The sequence below is a fragment of the Nilaparvata lugens genome, chromosome 8 (assembly GCF_014356525.2).
Source record: "Nilaparvata lugens isolate BPH chromosome 8, ASM1435652v1, whole genome shotgun sequence".
In the NCBI taxonomy this organism is placed as follows: domain Eukaryota; kingdom Metazoa; phylum Arthropoda; class Insecta; order Hemiptera; family Delphacidae; genus Nilaparvata; species Nilaparvata lugens.
The window spans coordinates 11,884,706-11,898,174 of record NC_052511.1 but is presented as its reverse complement, the minus strand read 5'-3'; the positions used below and the strand labels follow the sequence as shown (position 1 = coordinate 11,898,174).

Here is a 13,469-nt window from a genome sequence, read left to right as displayed (position 1 = left end):
CATCAATTATTGAAAAAGGTGAGGAAACGCAGAAAAGCTGAGAAAACGCTAATATTGGCTAATTGGATAAATTGGTATTTAGGAGGTCCTGGATAAATGCATTCCAATCTTCAACTTGGTGCCAACCTAACAAAGTCAACTCAACTTAATGCCAACCTGACAAAATTTTTAATTTAGCTACCAGAACAACTGTTTCGAAGAGGTACTCTCTCTCTAGATTATAGTTCTATATTAACATATGGTATGGACATTTCAATTATAATTTTAAGATATTGGAATAAAAAAGAATATACATGCTAAAAGAACTTTAAACCCTTAAAAACCACCCTTAGATTTAAAATATCGCCAAAACATTTCTTAGTGCACCTCTAAAGGGCCAACTGAACATACCTACCAAATTTGAACGTTTTTGGTCCGGTAGATTTTTAGTTCTGCGAGTGAGTGAGTGAGTCAGTCAGTCAGTGAGTGCCATTTCGCTTTTATATAGATAGAAAAAAATCAATATGATTCTGTGAGGTTTTCAAGTATTATGTCTTCTTCAGTTATCTTCACTATAATAAATGAAAGAACTGGCTTATACACGTAAGGAATAGGGAATTATGTTTGACGTATCATCACGTCTGAACTACTCGACTGATTAATTTGAAATTTTGCATATAGATTCTTAATTAACCGAGGATGGTTATATGCTTATTTTCAGTTCTTCAAGATTTAATTACGTCAAGTTTTCAATTTGTCATGCTTCCAGTTGTTGTATAGAAGCAGCTGAACATTTCTTTTAAAAGGGACATGAGATGATAGGTATGATTGGGGATCTTATTCGAATAAAAATAACTGATTTTCTGTCGCATCAAAATTTTGTTCCGCCATTTTGAATTCAACTTCATTTTTTTAAATTGGAAGGTAGTCATGACAAAGTTAGAAGACAGAAAACTGACGTTGTTCATATGATACATGATTTCGATACAGAACAAACCACTCTCGGTCTCAGACAGCACCGTATCGCACATGCGTTAGTAACGGTTTTTTCCCGTTCCATTCAGTCAGTTCTTTGAATGTAACGTTCTTTGTGATGATGGTTACCAAGCACCGTAACTGGAGCCGTCATTCCATCTTGATGATATTATCATCCAATGATGATTTATCATTGAATTCGATTTAATATTCAACATTTCAATTCAATTTCAATTCAATTTATTTTTTCCTTCTGAATACAATTCAAGCAGTTACATAGAATCTTGAGCAATAAAGTTTATACAATTCAAGAAATGATATAATATACATACAAAAAACAAACAACAAAATATAGAACTATACTAAACAATAGAACTCTTGAGCTATCACAATTTTATTCTTGTATAAAATTCTTGTATCAGATAGGAAAGAGCTTACATAGGCAACAAAGGCCTGTGCGTAAGCTCGAGTTATCGTAACAATATTTGTTATATCTATAATTATAAAGAGAGATCTCAATTTTTATTAGAGATCTAAACTACATTAAAATAATTTTCAATTATGAAACTATAATCCCCATGCATTAAGAAGGGATAAAAAAAGTGGAAAACTGAATTATAAATAACTTTAAATTTAGAAATAAAAGATGATGAAAACCAAGGAATAGCGAGGAAGGCTACAATTTAAATAACAAATTCAAGTCAGGAAAACAGATCAGACAAGCATGACAGAACTGAAAAAAAATCTCTCTGAAGGCGCCCAAATTGAATCAAACACGCGCACCCCCAGTAACAATGAGTGAGACGGCATTATCCTCACTGATATCAAACAGCCAGTTCTTCAAGTGCCACTTGAACGCAGAGTTCGAAACTACATCCAACAATCTATTCTGGTTGGAACGGAGAAGGAAATTTCGGAATAAAATATGAGAAATGTAAAAGCAATTTGTCATTGAAAACGATCTTGTTTGTTGTATTGTGTTTATACCTACTGCTGATGCATATCTTGTATTATATGAATGTTCTGTAGGAGTAAATATTGAATGGGAATTATTATAGATGTAGATCAACAGATCTTTTATGAAAAGTTTTCTCAGTGACAAAACTCTGGACTCACTAAAAAGTAACGCAGAGGAATATCTTCTATTCTTTTTTAAACCTGCCTTAAGAATTGATTTCTGAACAGTCTCCAATCTGCTAATGTGCACCTGGTAGGCAGCACCCCAGGCCAGTATACCATATGATAGCAATGACTGGACGAAGGCATGATACATCTGTCTAATTTCCCTAGCATTTAAAACATCACTGAGACACCTGAATGCATATATATATTTTCTTAATTTAGACAATAAGAAGTTGGTATGTTCTGCCCATCTCACTCTCGAATCAAACACCACCCCCAGATACTTATAAGAAGAAACTCTCTGTATCACTTCACAAGAACAAGCATTCCTCTCATCAACTCCACATTCGTGAATTTTCAATGGATGTAAATTGGAATCTGAGTTATTACTTAGACTAATGGGCATAAACTTGGTTTTTGCAATATTAAGAGAGAGGGTATTCTGATCCAACCATTTCTTGATAGATCTTAGGTCAGACTCAGCTCTATCACGAGCCTCCTCCCAAGTTCTCCCTTCAACAAAAATTAAAGTGTCATCTGCAAAAAGAAATAGCCTCCCATGTAAATTTAATCTGGAAATGTTATTGATATATATGAGAAATAGTAAGGGCCCGAGAGTGCTTCCCTGTACCACCCCAAAGTCGACAGGAAGCTCATTACCATTTACTCCATTAATTGAAACACACTGCCTCCTTCCAGATAAATAACTAGTAAACCATGCAAGCGCATTCCCAGTGACACCCAAGGCTGACAATTTTCTGATAAGGTTCCTCCGATCAATACTATCAAAAGCTTTTTTGAGGTCAAGGAAGATTAAGATTGGATGCATATTATTAGATAGAGAAAAATGAAGCTGCTTGTTTACATCAAACAATATATCCGAAACATTTTTGTCACCTCTAAAACCGTATTGGCATTCTGCCAGAATGCCGTTAGTCGCAAGATAACTAACAAGTTGTTCTTTTACAATTCTTTCAAGAACCTTCGAAAAAACACTTAAAAGAGAAATAGGCCGAAAGTTGTTTTTGTCAGTAAAAATACCAGACTTATGCAAGGGAAACACTTTGGCAATTTTAAAAATATCAGGAAAAACTCCAGTCTCCAAGCTAAGATTAATAAGGTGAAGAAATGGTTTAATGAAAATAAATAGGTTTTCTTTCAATAAGGAGGCCGAAAAACCATCAATACCCGGGGCAGACCCGCCTCGCAAGGCATTGACGTGCCCAATAACTTCAAGTTCTGAAACCGTGTGGAGGGTGAACCTAGTGTCCAACCCAAAGTCCCAGTCATCAACCAACAAAGCACCGCCCGAGTCAATTGAGCCGGCCAAATTCTGTCCGACAAACGAAAAAAAAATTGAAATTGTCTGCTACATCTCTGCAAACAGTAGGAGTTATAGTAGTTACAGATGGTAAAAATTTATTAATGGGAAAATTTTGTTTAACATTATTCCTGCCTGCCAGTTCGTTAATAGTTCGCCAAAACATTTTTGGATTTCTCTGATATTGATCTAGCTTTCCTCTAAAATATGATCGTTTTGTTGCTTTTAGAATGTTTGTTACATGTTGTCTGAAATTACGATAATATATCTTTAGCTCCTCATTCAAGGGATGCTTTTTGATTCTCTTGCTGATTTTATCTCTTTCACGGATCAATTTAATGAGGTCCAGGGTGATCCATGGCTTGAGTTTTTTCATTCTCGTCGACGACTGCCTAAAGGGTTTTTTTGAATTATTCAACGCCTCTGAAAAATTTTGACAAAAATTGGTTGAACAAGTTTCAACATCCTGATTATTATTTATAATGCTGTCCCAGTCAGCCTGACACAGATTTTGGTACAGCAAAGCACGGTCGATGAATTCTCCTGCGGGATGGTTCAATGTAGTTATTGGCCTGTCAGTTGAGAAGGATATTGTTAAACCAATGCTGTAATGATCCGTTATATTCAACTGTAGTGTAGCCGACTTTACATCATATATGTTCTGGTACCGAAGAAAAAAGTGATCTAAACAAGTACTCGAGTCATTTGCTACTCTGGTCGGTTTGTCTATGCATTGGGTGAGACCCGCTCCTAGGAGAGTATTCATGTATATGTCAGTATCTTGAGAATAATTGCCTATTAGATCCAAGTTAAGATCACCAGTCCATATTACGCTTACGTCTCTATTAATGCTATTCACAAGTTGCTCTAGAGAATGGAGAAATAATTGGATATCGCTATCAAACGTGCGATAGAATGCTAATAAATTAAAGGTTTTATTGTAAAAAGTAAAATCCAGCTTGAGCCCATGAACATCACCAAGAGAAACCTGGTTAGAGATAACTGATAAACGATTACTGTAGAAAACAATGACCCCATCGGCTCTATTGCGCTGTTTATCGGTAAAAACAACTTCATAACCCTCAATCGGCTGCACCTCCTCATCGCCTCGTAGCCAGCACTCAGACAAAACTATTATATCTATTCTGGGCAATTCATTCAAATAAATTAGGAGCTCGTCAAAATTCCTGGAAAAACTTCTTATATTAATGTGCAATATTGTAAGTTTGTCCTCGCCATTCCTGGTTGAGAAAAAAGTTTTATATTCAGAAATATTCTTCAATTCAGTACAAGGAAGAGAAAGATAGTGATTGTATTGACTATCCTCATCCTCATCCATTACACAAAAAAACACAATCAATCATAGAAAAAAAAGAACAAAGATTAAAACTGAAATCAGTAATTATTCATTACTTCTGCTAGCCGCGCCAAAAAGAAACAAAAATGATGATACGTGTACTTGAAAAAAAGAGATACTAAAAATTCCTTCACCTCACAATTTACCATGTGGATTCAGAAAAAAACAGTCTTCCGTAATAATGAATTATTATATCTTTACTAAAATGATAATGAAAACTCGAACAATGTCTCCCACTACTTTGTGCATCACTGTACACAAATTCTCGTCAACTAAGTTCAATCATTAAGAAGTTTGACAGTAGCGTTCATTGATAAGACGGCAGCCGTTAGTAAACAAAGGCTATAAAAGTAGTAACTATCGCTCCGCCTATCAATAAATGAGATTAGATTGAATGAATTAGAATTATAGGTCAAAACTGAAAATGAAAACTTACGTTATACTTCCTTGCTACAGTACTTTACTTGCTCCTTTTCAATTCAATCAAATGTATATTCAATTCAATTCCATGTATAAGCAAGAATGTAATAATAATGAAAATATAGTTCTACTCTCAGAAGCTATGCAATATACTCATATAATTTCATCTGTCTACAACAGACTCATGGAAGGTAGTTTATTACAGTTCTGCTCTGAAAATACGACAAGGTGATGGGCGACTCCAACACCAAAACCCAGAAGTGCTCAAAATCTGACTGATTCAAGTACAAAGCAACAATGAACAACAAATTATGCAATAATCTTAGTACAAATAAATAAATAATAAAATAATCTCAGTCCTAGCTAGCAAAATTAAGTCCGTAAACACTATTGTAGATAGAATTTAATAATACTGTATTGAAACAAACTTTAATTATGGGAATCAGATACATGAGATGACTCAGAAAAATCCGAAAAATCGTTCTCGGTATTAATAATGAAAGCCTTTCCGCCATCGTCTATTCTTATTTTGATATTACCGGCATGATCAGTCCATACATATTTGATCTTCCTATCACGCTGAAGCTGTTTCGCCCTGGCAAACAGTAGGCCTACCCTACGCTTAGGCGTCAGCGACCTGTTGATGTAGATTGATCGAGACTCACCAGTCAAGCCAACGTGTCGAGTATTCAGATCGCCCTTCATCTTTCTCTTATGCATCAGATCATGAGCGTCTCCACGGCGCACAAACTTGACGATGATACCAGGTGCGGGACGGTTATTCCTATTCTTCAACCTATGGCAAGCATCAATGGAATCCTTTGCAATGTTCATTCCCACTGACTTGCAAACCTTGATAACAGTTTCTGTCACATCCTCATTAGCCAAGGATGGAACACCGTTGATTTCCAGGGTGTTTCTTCGCGAATACTGTTCGAGATCGTCCATCTGGCATGAGACTGCGTCCAGTCTCGCGCGAAGAGTCACATTTTCGTCGGAAAGATTTTTGATGACCACTTTTTGAGCTTCAATTACTTCAGCTTGCTTAGCCAACATTTCACCATTTTTATCAATCTTCTCCATACACGTACGGATGGAAGCTGACAAGTCTTCCCGCAACTGACTATTACTGCTCAAAATCAACGCCTTTAGATCTTCTAATGAAGCATTTAAAGATGCAAGTGTTATATCCGAATTGTTTGCGGCTGACGCAGTGTTCACTCGCACTGGTGTCGTATCACTGTTGCTACGCTGAATTCTAAACAGTTTTACACAACTTTCACAGGACCAACCGGAACCACTAACCAACTGATCTATCTCAGTTTGACCCAACCCGACACATTTCCCATGAAAGTACGATTTGCACTGTCTACATACAATTTTATCTTTGTTGTTTCTGATAACTGATAGATTACATATGTTGCACAAACTCATGACTATACTGTACACAACCAAAAAATAAAAACTGAAATAAACTGTAACTTTTGGTAATTATTGTTACACTATGCTTAAATTTCAATTTTTCGGAAAAAATGCAAAATTTCACGACACGGCGCGGCTAGACTACGAGTAGATTTCAGTTCATTGCAGGCAACGAACGGTAGATGATAACAAGCCAAAAACAAGCGACCGTCTCTCACCAAGTCTGGCAGATAACTGACTCCATATAGGGGTATTCAGATTCCCAGACTCTTCCATACCTAGATTCATCCAACTCATTTACATGGCTCATGGCCTCTACTGTAACCTTCTCTGGGTATGTTGCCTCCAAGGGGCCCGGAGATGCTGTCTTTGAACGGGGGTGGGGAGGTGGTGCCAGCGAACAAATAGATGAGTCACCATAATTTGTGTCAATCGTTGTCTTCTTTACCTTAATCTGAAATTTTCAAAAACTCCCTTCTACTGTCTTCTCCAATATTGCAATTTCAAAGCAAAATCCTAACCCCCTAACCTATCTTTTCACCTTTGAAATATCTAAAACCATAATTCTACCTGGACCCTAGCCCCTTCTAGCATATTGCAATTTTAAAGCAAAAACATAACCTAGCCTCATGAAACATTATTGAATATAACTTGAAAAAACCTTTGAAACAACAAAAAACATAACTCTACCTGGACCCTAGCCCCTTCTAGCATATTGCAATTCCAAAGCAAAAACCTAACCTATCCTTATAAAACATTATTAAATATAACCTAGATAAAACCTTTGAAACAACAAAAAACATAACTCTACCTGGACCCTAGCCCCTTCTAGCATATTGCAATTTCAAAGCAAAAATCTAACCTATCCTTATGAAACGTTATTAAATATAACCTAAATAGAACCTAACCCTTAACCCTATTTTGTCAATTAGTTGAATTTCTACATTGTTGATAAACGATGTGGCAACCTTGCAATGCGTGAAAGAGATAGCGCCATCTGCTTTGTTGAATGATACACAGAGATAGCAACATCATTGCAAATCACACACTGCCGTTATAACGTGGACCTCACTATAGATACTCAAAGAATACTTTTGAATAACTATGTGATAACTGTGACCGTTGCTGGCCGGTACTCTGTATCTGAGACAAAGAGAAGCTGCTGATACAGAATGTCAAGAGAAAATGAATGGTAAAAACAGCACCGATTTCTCAAACCGTTCAAAAGTTATTCTCATTCAAAGATACTGATAAATCATCCATCTATCCATCATCTTTACAATAATAATGGAAAGAGCTGGCTCATACACGTACGGGAAATGATGTTTGACGCATCATCACGTCTGAACTACTGGACTGATTGATTTGAAATTTTGCATGAAGATTATTTATTAACCGAGGATTGTTATAGGCCTATTTTCAAATTTAGAATTTTTTATTACGTCAAGTTTTCAGTTTTATGTTTTAAAATAGACCCTTGCGAAGCACGGGTTACCTGCTAGTCTTGAATAATTCTGAAAACGTCAGTAAAACTTTCCAACACGGTTATCAGATATGTCGTGAGAGCTGTTCCGTAATAAATAACACATTGTCACAAATGCCGGGAGAACCAATCAGAGAAGGCTTTTTCGAAAGAAGCATTGTATCTCAAAAAAACCTTTTCTGATTAGTTCTCCCGGCATTTCATCATTATTAAAACTCAACAGGCTCTTGTGTAACCAGACTATTGTATTTTAAAATAACATCTAAAGTGAATTTCACAGCCCTAATTCATTAATTAAACGGATTGAGATAACGCCATACTAACCTGCATATGATATCTGTAGATATTTTCAGTAGATGCAACCACACCAGCAGTCAAATCTAAGCTCCTCCCCTTTATTCCCGCTCCACCATCTTTCGTCAATGGTGACCACCAATTCACCAGAGAACCAAAAACAGGAACCTTGGAACAAAAAAAAACGTTCATTCAATAGAAAAACATTATTGATAATTTGATAAACATAGCTCAAATGCGAGTAAAAATTATTCACATAAAATCTCAATGAAAATCTTGTCTTGATGACTTCTTTTGTCAATTTCTTCTTCTTCTTCTTCTTCTTCTTCTTCTTCTCTCTTCTTCTTCTTCTTCTTCTTCTTCTTCTTCTCCTTCTTCTCCTTCTTCTCCTTCTTCTCCTTCTTCTCCTTCTTCTCCTTCTTCTCCTTCTTCTCCTTCTTCTCCTTCTTCTTCTTCTTCTCAGCCTTTTCCCACTCAGGTGGGGTCGGCGTTTCAGGTCAGTCGCTTCCAGGAGTCTAGGTCAATTTTAAAATCTATAAGATAATTGAATTAACTAAGCTGTTAGCTACCGTACTTAAGTAAAGGTAGGTAATGTGGGAAATTTTGAAATGGAAGGGAAAATATGGAAATAATAATTGGACTTGACCTATCTGATGAAACCTAGGTGATGAAACATAACCTATATTTTTGAATTATTTATATTAATATTTGTGAGAGGGCCAGTTTTGGGCTGAGCCTGTTGAATCTTTCCCAATCATTAAAATTATGTGTATTATTCAATGTATAAAAAGGTGAATATCCCATTTCCCCCAGTGGAAGAATCAGAACAACGAACAATATTATCACACATCGTTTGATGTTTCAATTCAATAAAATAATAAATGAAATCGATGCTGTTTTCCATGAAGAAACAACTAGATACAAATAAAAAAAAATATAAGATTCACGTCTTATACTAAATAGGCATTAAAAATTACCACCTTTTTAAATTGTGAAAGGCAATAGCATTACACTCTTTATTAGGAGCTTCGTCAGGATAAAAGCATCAAATTTCCCAATGCAAAAGGTAAGTAATTTTTCAATATTCATTGTGAAACAAAAGGAGTATTTTAGGGCCGGTTTCCGAGCTCGAGACTTGGCTAAGTTTTAGACTTTAAACAGCTGGAGTCAGAAAATTGGCTTTCCGAAACGGGGCGTAGTCGTAGTCATTGTCATATTCACAATGGAATTAAATTTCGAAAAAACTAGAAAATTGAACACAAATTAAAATGAGAAAATAGTGTAAAGTTTCGGCTATTTTTAATTATTTAGGAATGTTTCATTTCGTCAAGGAAAAACGTTCCCAATTATAGAAATGAGAAAATAAATACTGCGACTACGCACCGTTTTGGAAGCCAATTTTCTGACTCCAGCTGTTTAAAGTCTAGAACTTAGCCAAGTCCCGAGATCGAAAAACGGTCCTAAATTTGATTAAAAAATCAATATAATTGCCTACTTTAAAAATCGGGAAACCGATTTGATAGATAACTATTTCACCTATATCAAGATTATACCATATTTACCTGTCTTAAGATCCCATCTTGCCATAGCTTGTCTTCACTTTCCTTCTGAAGATCTAAGGTGGCTGCTTCAATTCCTATGAAAATAAAAAAATATAATAGAAAAGAATAGTTCAATAGTTTAAAATAGAATAGAAAATAATAGAATATAATGGGATGAAGACATATTTCTCAAACACAAGAAATTACAATAAAAATACATACCGAACCTTGATGATTACATCTTTTAATAAACTATTGATATTTATAAAGGAGAAGTGTAGAAAATAGACAATAGAATGATGAAAATGAAAGTTCCGCCAAAAATACAGCTACCATCTATTTCTAAATTACAAAAATCTTTTTTTCATGAATGAACCTGTACCCTTTCGTTTTCTTTTTAAAAACACATCATTGACTCAAATCATTCGAGTATCTCTGAGAAATACTTTAAAAAGTTATGATTATAACTTACTAATTTTGCTACTTTTGTGCACATCCACAATTTCAGCTGGAAATGATCAACTATATTAAAATAACCAAACGATTCATCGAGTTTTCATGATATCTCACGAATAAATGAATAGTGGCAACGTTTGATAAAATCGTGAATGACTTACCTTTAATAACTACTTCGGCCATTGTGTCAATGAACTTCCAACTTTCTTCCTCCTTCTGTCCGACCGACTGAAACAAATGCAGCAGCTCCGCTACGTCCGTATCGGTGGTCACCATTCCAAATCGTACACACGCCAAACCGTCCACACCTTCGCCTAAAAAATAGAATGGAAAATTAAACTTTGTACAACAAAGTTTAATAAGAATCGGATCAAATAACTACTGGGTTTGCAGAAGATCAGCAAACTATTAAATATATTGTTGACGTATATGTCTGTGCACTTGATCACGTGGTGTTGATTTAGATCAGTGTGTGCTCCGATTCATTTGACTAATATAAATTTTGACTGAATCGGACAGATTGCTTAGTTCTTATCCCTAAAAAATTCGTGAGGCACGATTATTGTAGTGATATGTTCCAAATATCATCAGAAGTAATAAATTGGAGCCAAATTCAGATTGGGTTTGGTCAAGTTTTTGTCTGATGAGAGGTTGAGAGCAGGCGAAGCCCGAAATTGACCAACTCAAACGACAGTCTACGCGTCCAAAATGACTGAAAATTTAGTAACTATCAAAATATGACCAAAATGATACACATGCCTTTCATCTTTATGGTTGGGTCGACAGCAGATATTACGCCATTTGGTAAAACCTGATCCTTAATTCAAAATCAAAATGGGTTAGTTATGGAAGAGAAGGCCTGTATCACATTGGAACACCAGTGAGACACTTATAGTCGTCGTGTGTAAAACAAGCTGGGATATCAGTGAGACATGAGACACTTGTGGTGTCCGGTTGTAAAGCAAGCTGGGACGCCACTAAGACACCATGGTGTCCCAGCGGTGTCACAAGTCGGACACCAAAATTTAGAGCATCGGCTGGTGTCCCTAGTGTCACGAACGCAAAATAAGAACTTACGCCCTGCAACATGATAGTACAGTCCATAGAACATCAGCCTTGATCACCATGGTGCTGCTGACCATGGTGCTCAAGGCTGATGTTCTATGGACTGTACCAATGTACCTAGAATACAAGGTAGTGCCACGAAAAGATGCGCAGTAACAAATCCAAACCAGCTGGTCGGTGTGACGTCATTGATGCTCTAAATATATGTTAAATTGAGCAACTTTCTGAGTCTTTTTCTCAAAAAGTAAATAACTTTCAAGTCCCATCGACATCTCATACGATTCATACAATATTTATCTTCAATTTTTCTAGAAATTTAATACTTTTGGACGGCTGGATCTCTCAGAATGATCGATTTTGTAAGAGCCTGCACATCGAATACCTGTTGCTCAATTATTGAAAATTAACATACTTTCCCTGTCTCTTTTGTAATTCAATTACTCAATGCTGATGAATTTGATGAATCGACCATTGAATAAGGAATTAAGAACGTGAAAACATTAATTAGAGTATAATATTATTTCTCTCAAACTCCTTGATATCTTGTCTGTGTAGCCTACTGTATATTACCATAGATTTATTTTTTGAATAGTGTTTACAAGTTTGAGTTTCTTCAATGGTTCCAAATTTTCTTAAATAACTTAATATTATTTGTTACAAGTGGTAATTGAGTGTAATATTTCTAATCAATTTATTAATTCAAGCCTTCTAAATTCAAAATTTATAGTTTTCATGTTTATTTTGGACTAGAATTTTGTGAAAATTGTACACGTGAAATATTCTAACCTCATCTTGGACTGTGTCACCTACAAATTTGGAAGAAAAATAGCACAAGGACTACCTTATTATTTTATCTACCAATGTTATTACATTAGTCTCATTTGTATTGCAAATAAATGAAATAAAAAAAAATAAAAAAAATAGAGAAACAATAGCATAAGTGATAGTTTATGACGCTGGTAGTCTCTCATATTGTGCCGTTCATACACTCTTACCCGGTCAAAACAGTAAAAATCGACAGTAATCGGCTTGAGATAACAGTAAAAGTTGCGACATAAACGCCCTATACCATGGGATATCTACTTACGCTATTGTTTCTCTATGATATTACATAGAATCAGTGGAGCATCTTGCCGGTTCAACATCTTTAATCCTTCAGGAGTGCACTCTTAATTCAGGAAAAAAAAATGTGGACACATATCCACATACTTTAACCAGTCACTTTTGAACAATTAATTACGACATAGCAGTCAGTTATTTATATAAATAAAAGCTTATTTAACAAGCAGTTCGTAATGAAATCAAACATTGACTATAACCAGGTTATAGTTGTGTGTTACGGTCATATATAATATTTATCTATTTTTCTCAAGCAACTTTGTAATTCTTTTTCTAAAAAGTACATAACTTTCAAGTCCCATCAACATCTCCTACGATTTATACAATATTTATTTTTAAATATTTTTTTAGAAATTCATCACTTTTGAATTCCTAGATCCTCCAGAATGCTCGATAATGTAAGGGCATACCGGTTTGGAGATAGAGAACTCTCATTTGATACTAGGAGAAGGGATACTCGTAGAAGGAATGAATAGATTTAATTTGGCAACATTTGAAAAGATGAATGGCTTCAAAGGTTTTCTTCAAAGTTTTAATATCCCAACAATTATAAAGTTGAAAAAAGGTACTGAATGTAGCCTATTTCTCGAGCAACTTTGTAATTCTTTTTCTAAAAAAGTACATAACTTTCAAGTCCCATCGACATCTCCTACGATTTGTACAATATTCATCTGCAAACTCAACCAATATCTAACCTTTCAAAACTGATTCTAATATTTCTCCTAGTAATACTTTGAATGATAATATAGGCCTATATTTTTTCAATCACTGTTTTATAATCATAATAATTATTAGGCTTGGCTTGAATACTTTAATAGTTATCTTGAGCTTTCTCGTTGTTTATTACGTTGTACACATTCGAGCTGTTTCCTTTGTTCATTGTGATATTCTTCTGCAAAATCAACCAATATTTAA

General features: G+C 35.2%; 1 protein-coding gene across 2 annotated transcripts in view; it reads right to left on the bottom strand.

Moving 5' to 3' along the window:
* LOC111051005 (pyridoxal-dependent decarboxylase domain-containing protein 1) overlaps window positions 1-13,469 on the bottom strand; it is a 45,242-nt gene that overhangs the window by 6,717 nt on the left and 25,056 nt on the right. For both annotated transcript variants that reach the window (XM_022337409.2, XM_022337410.2), the window contains exons 14-16: window positions 10,532-10,684; window positions 9,936-10,009; window positions 8,404-8,541 (exon numbers count right to left, since the gene is read on the bottom strand). In XM_022337409.2, coding sequence (XP_022193101.2) covers window positions 8,404-8,541; window positions 9,936-10,009; window positions 10,532-10,684 — 365 coding nt within the window. The remainder of the gene's footprint in view (window positions 1-8,403; window positions 8,542-9,935; window positions 10,010-10,531; window positions 10,685-13,469) is intronic.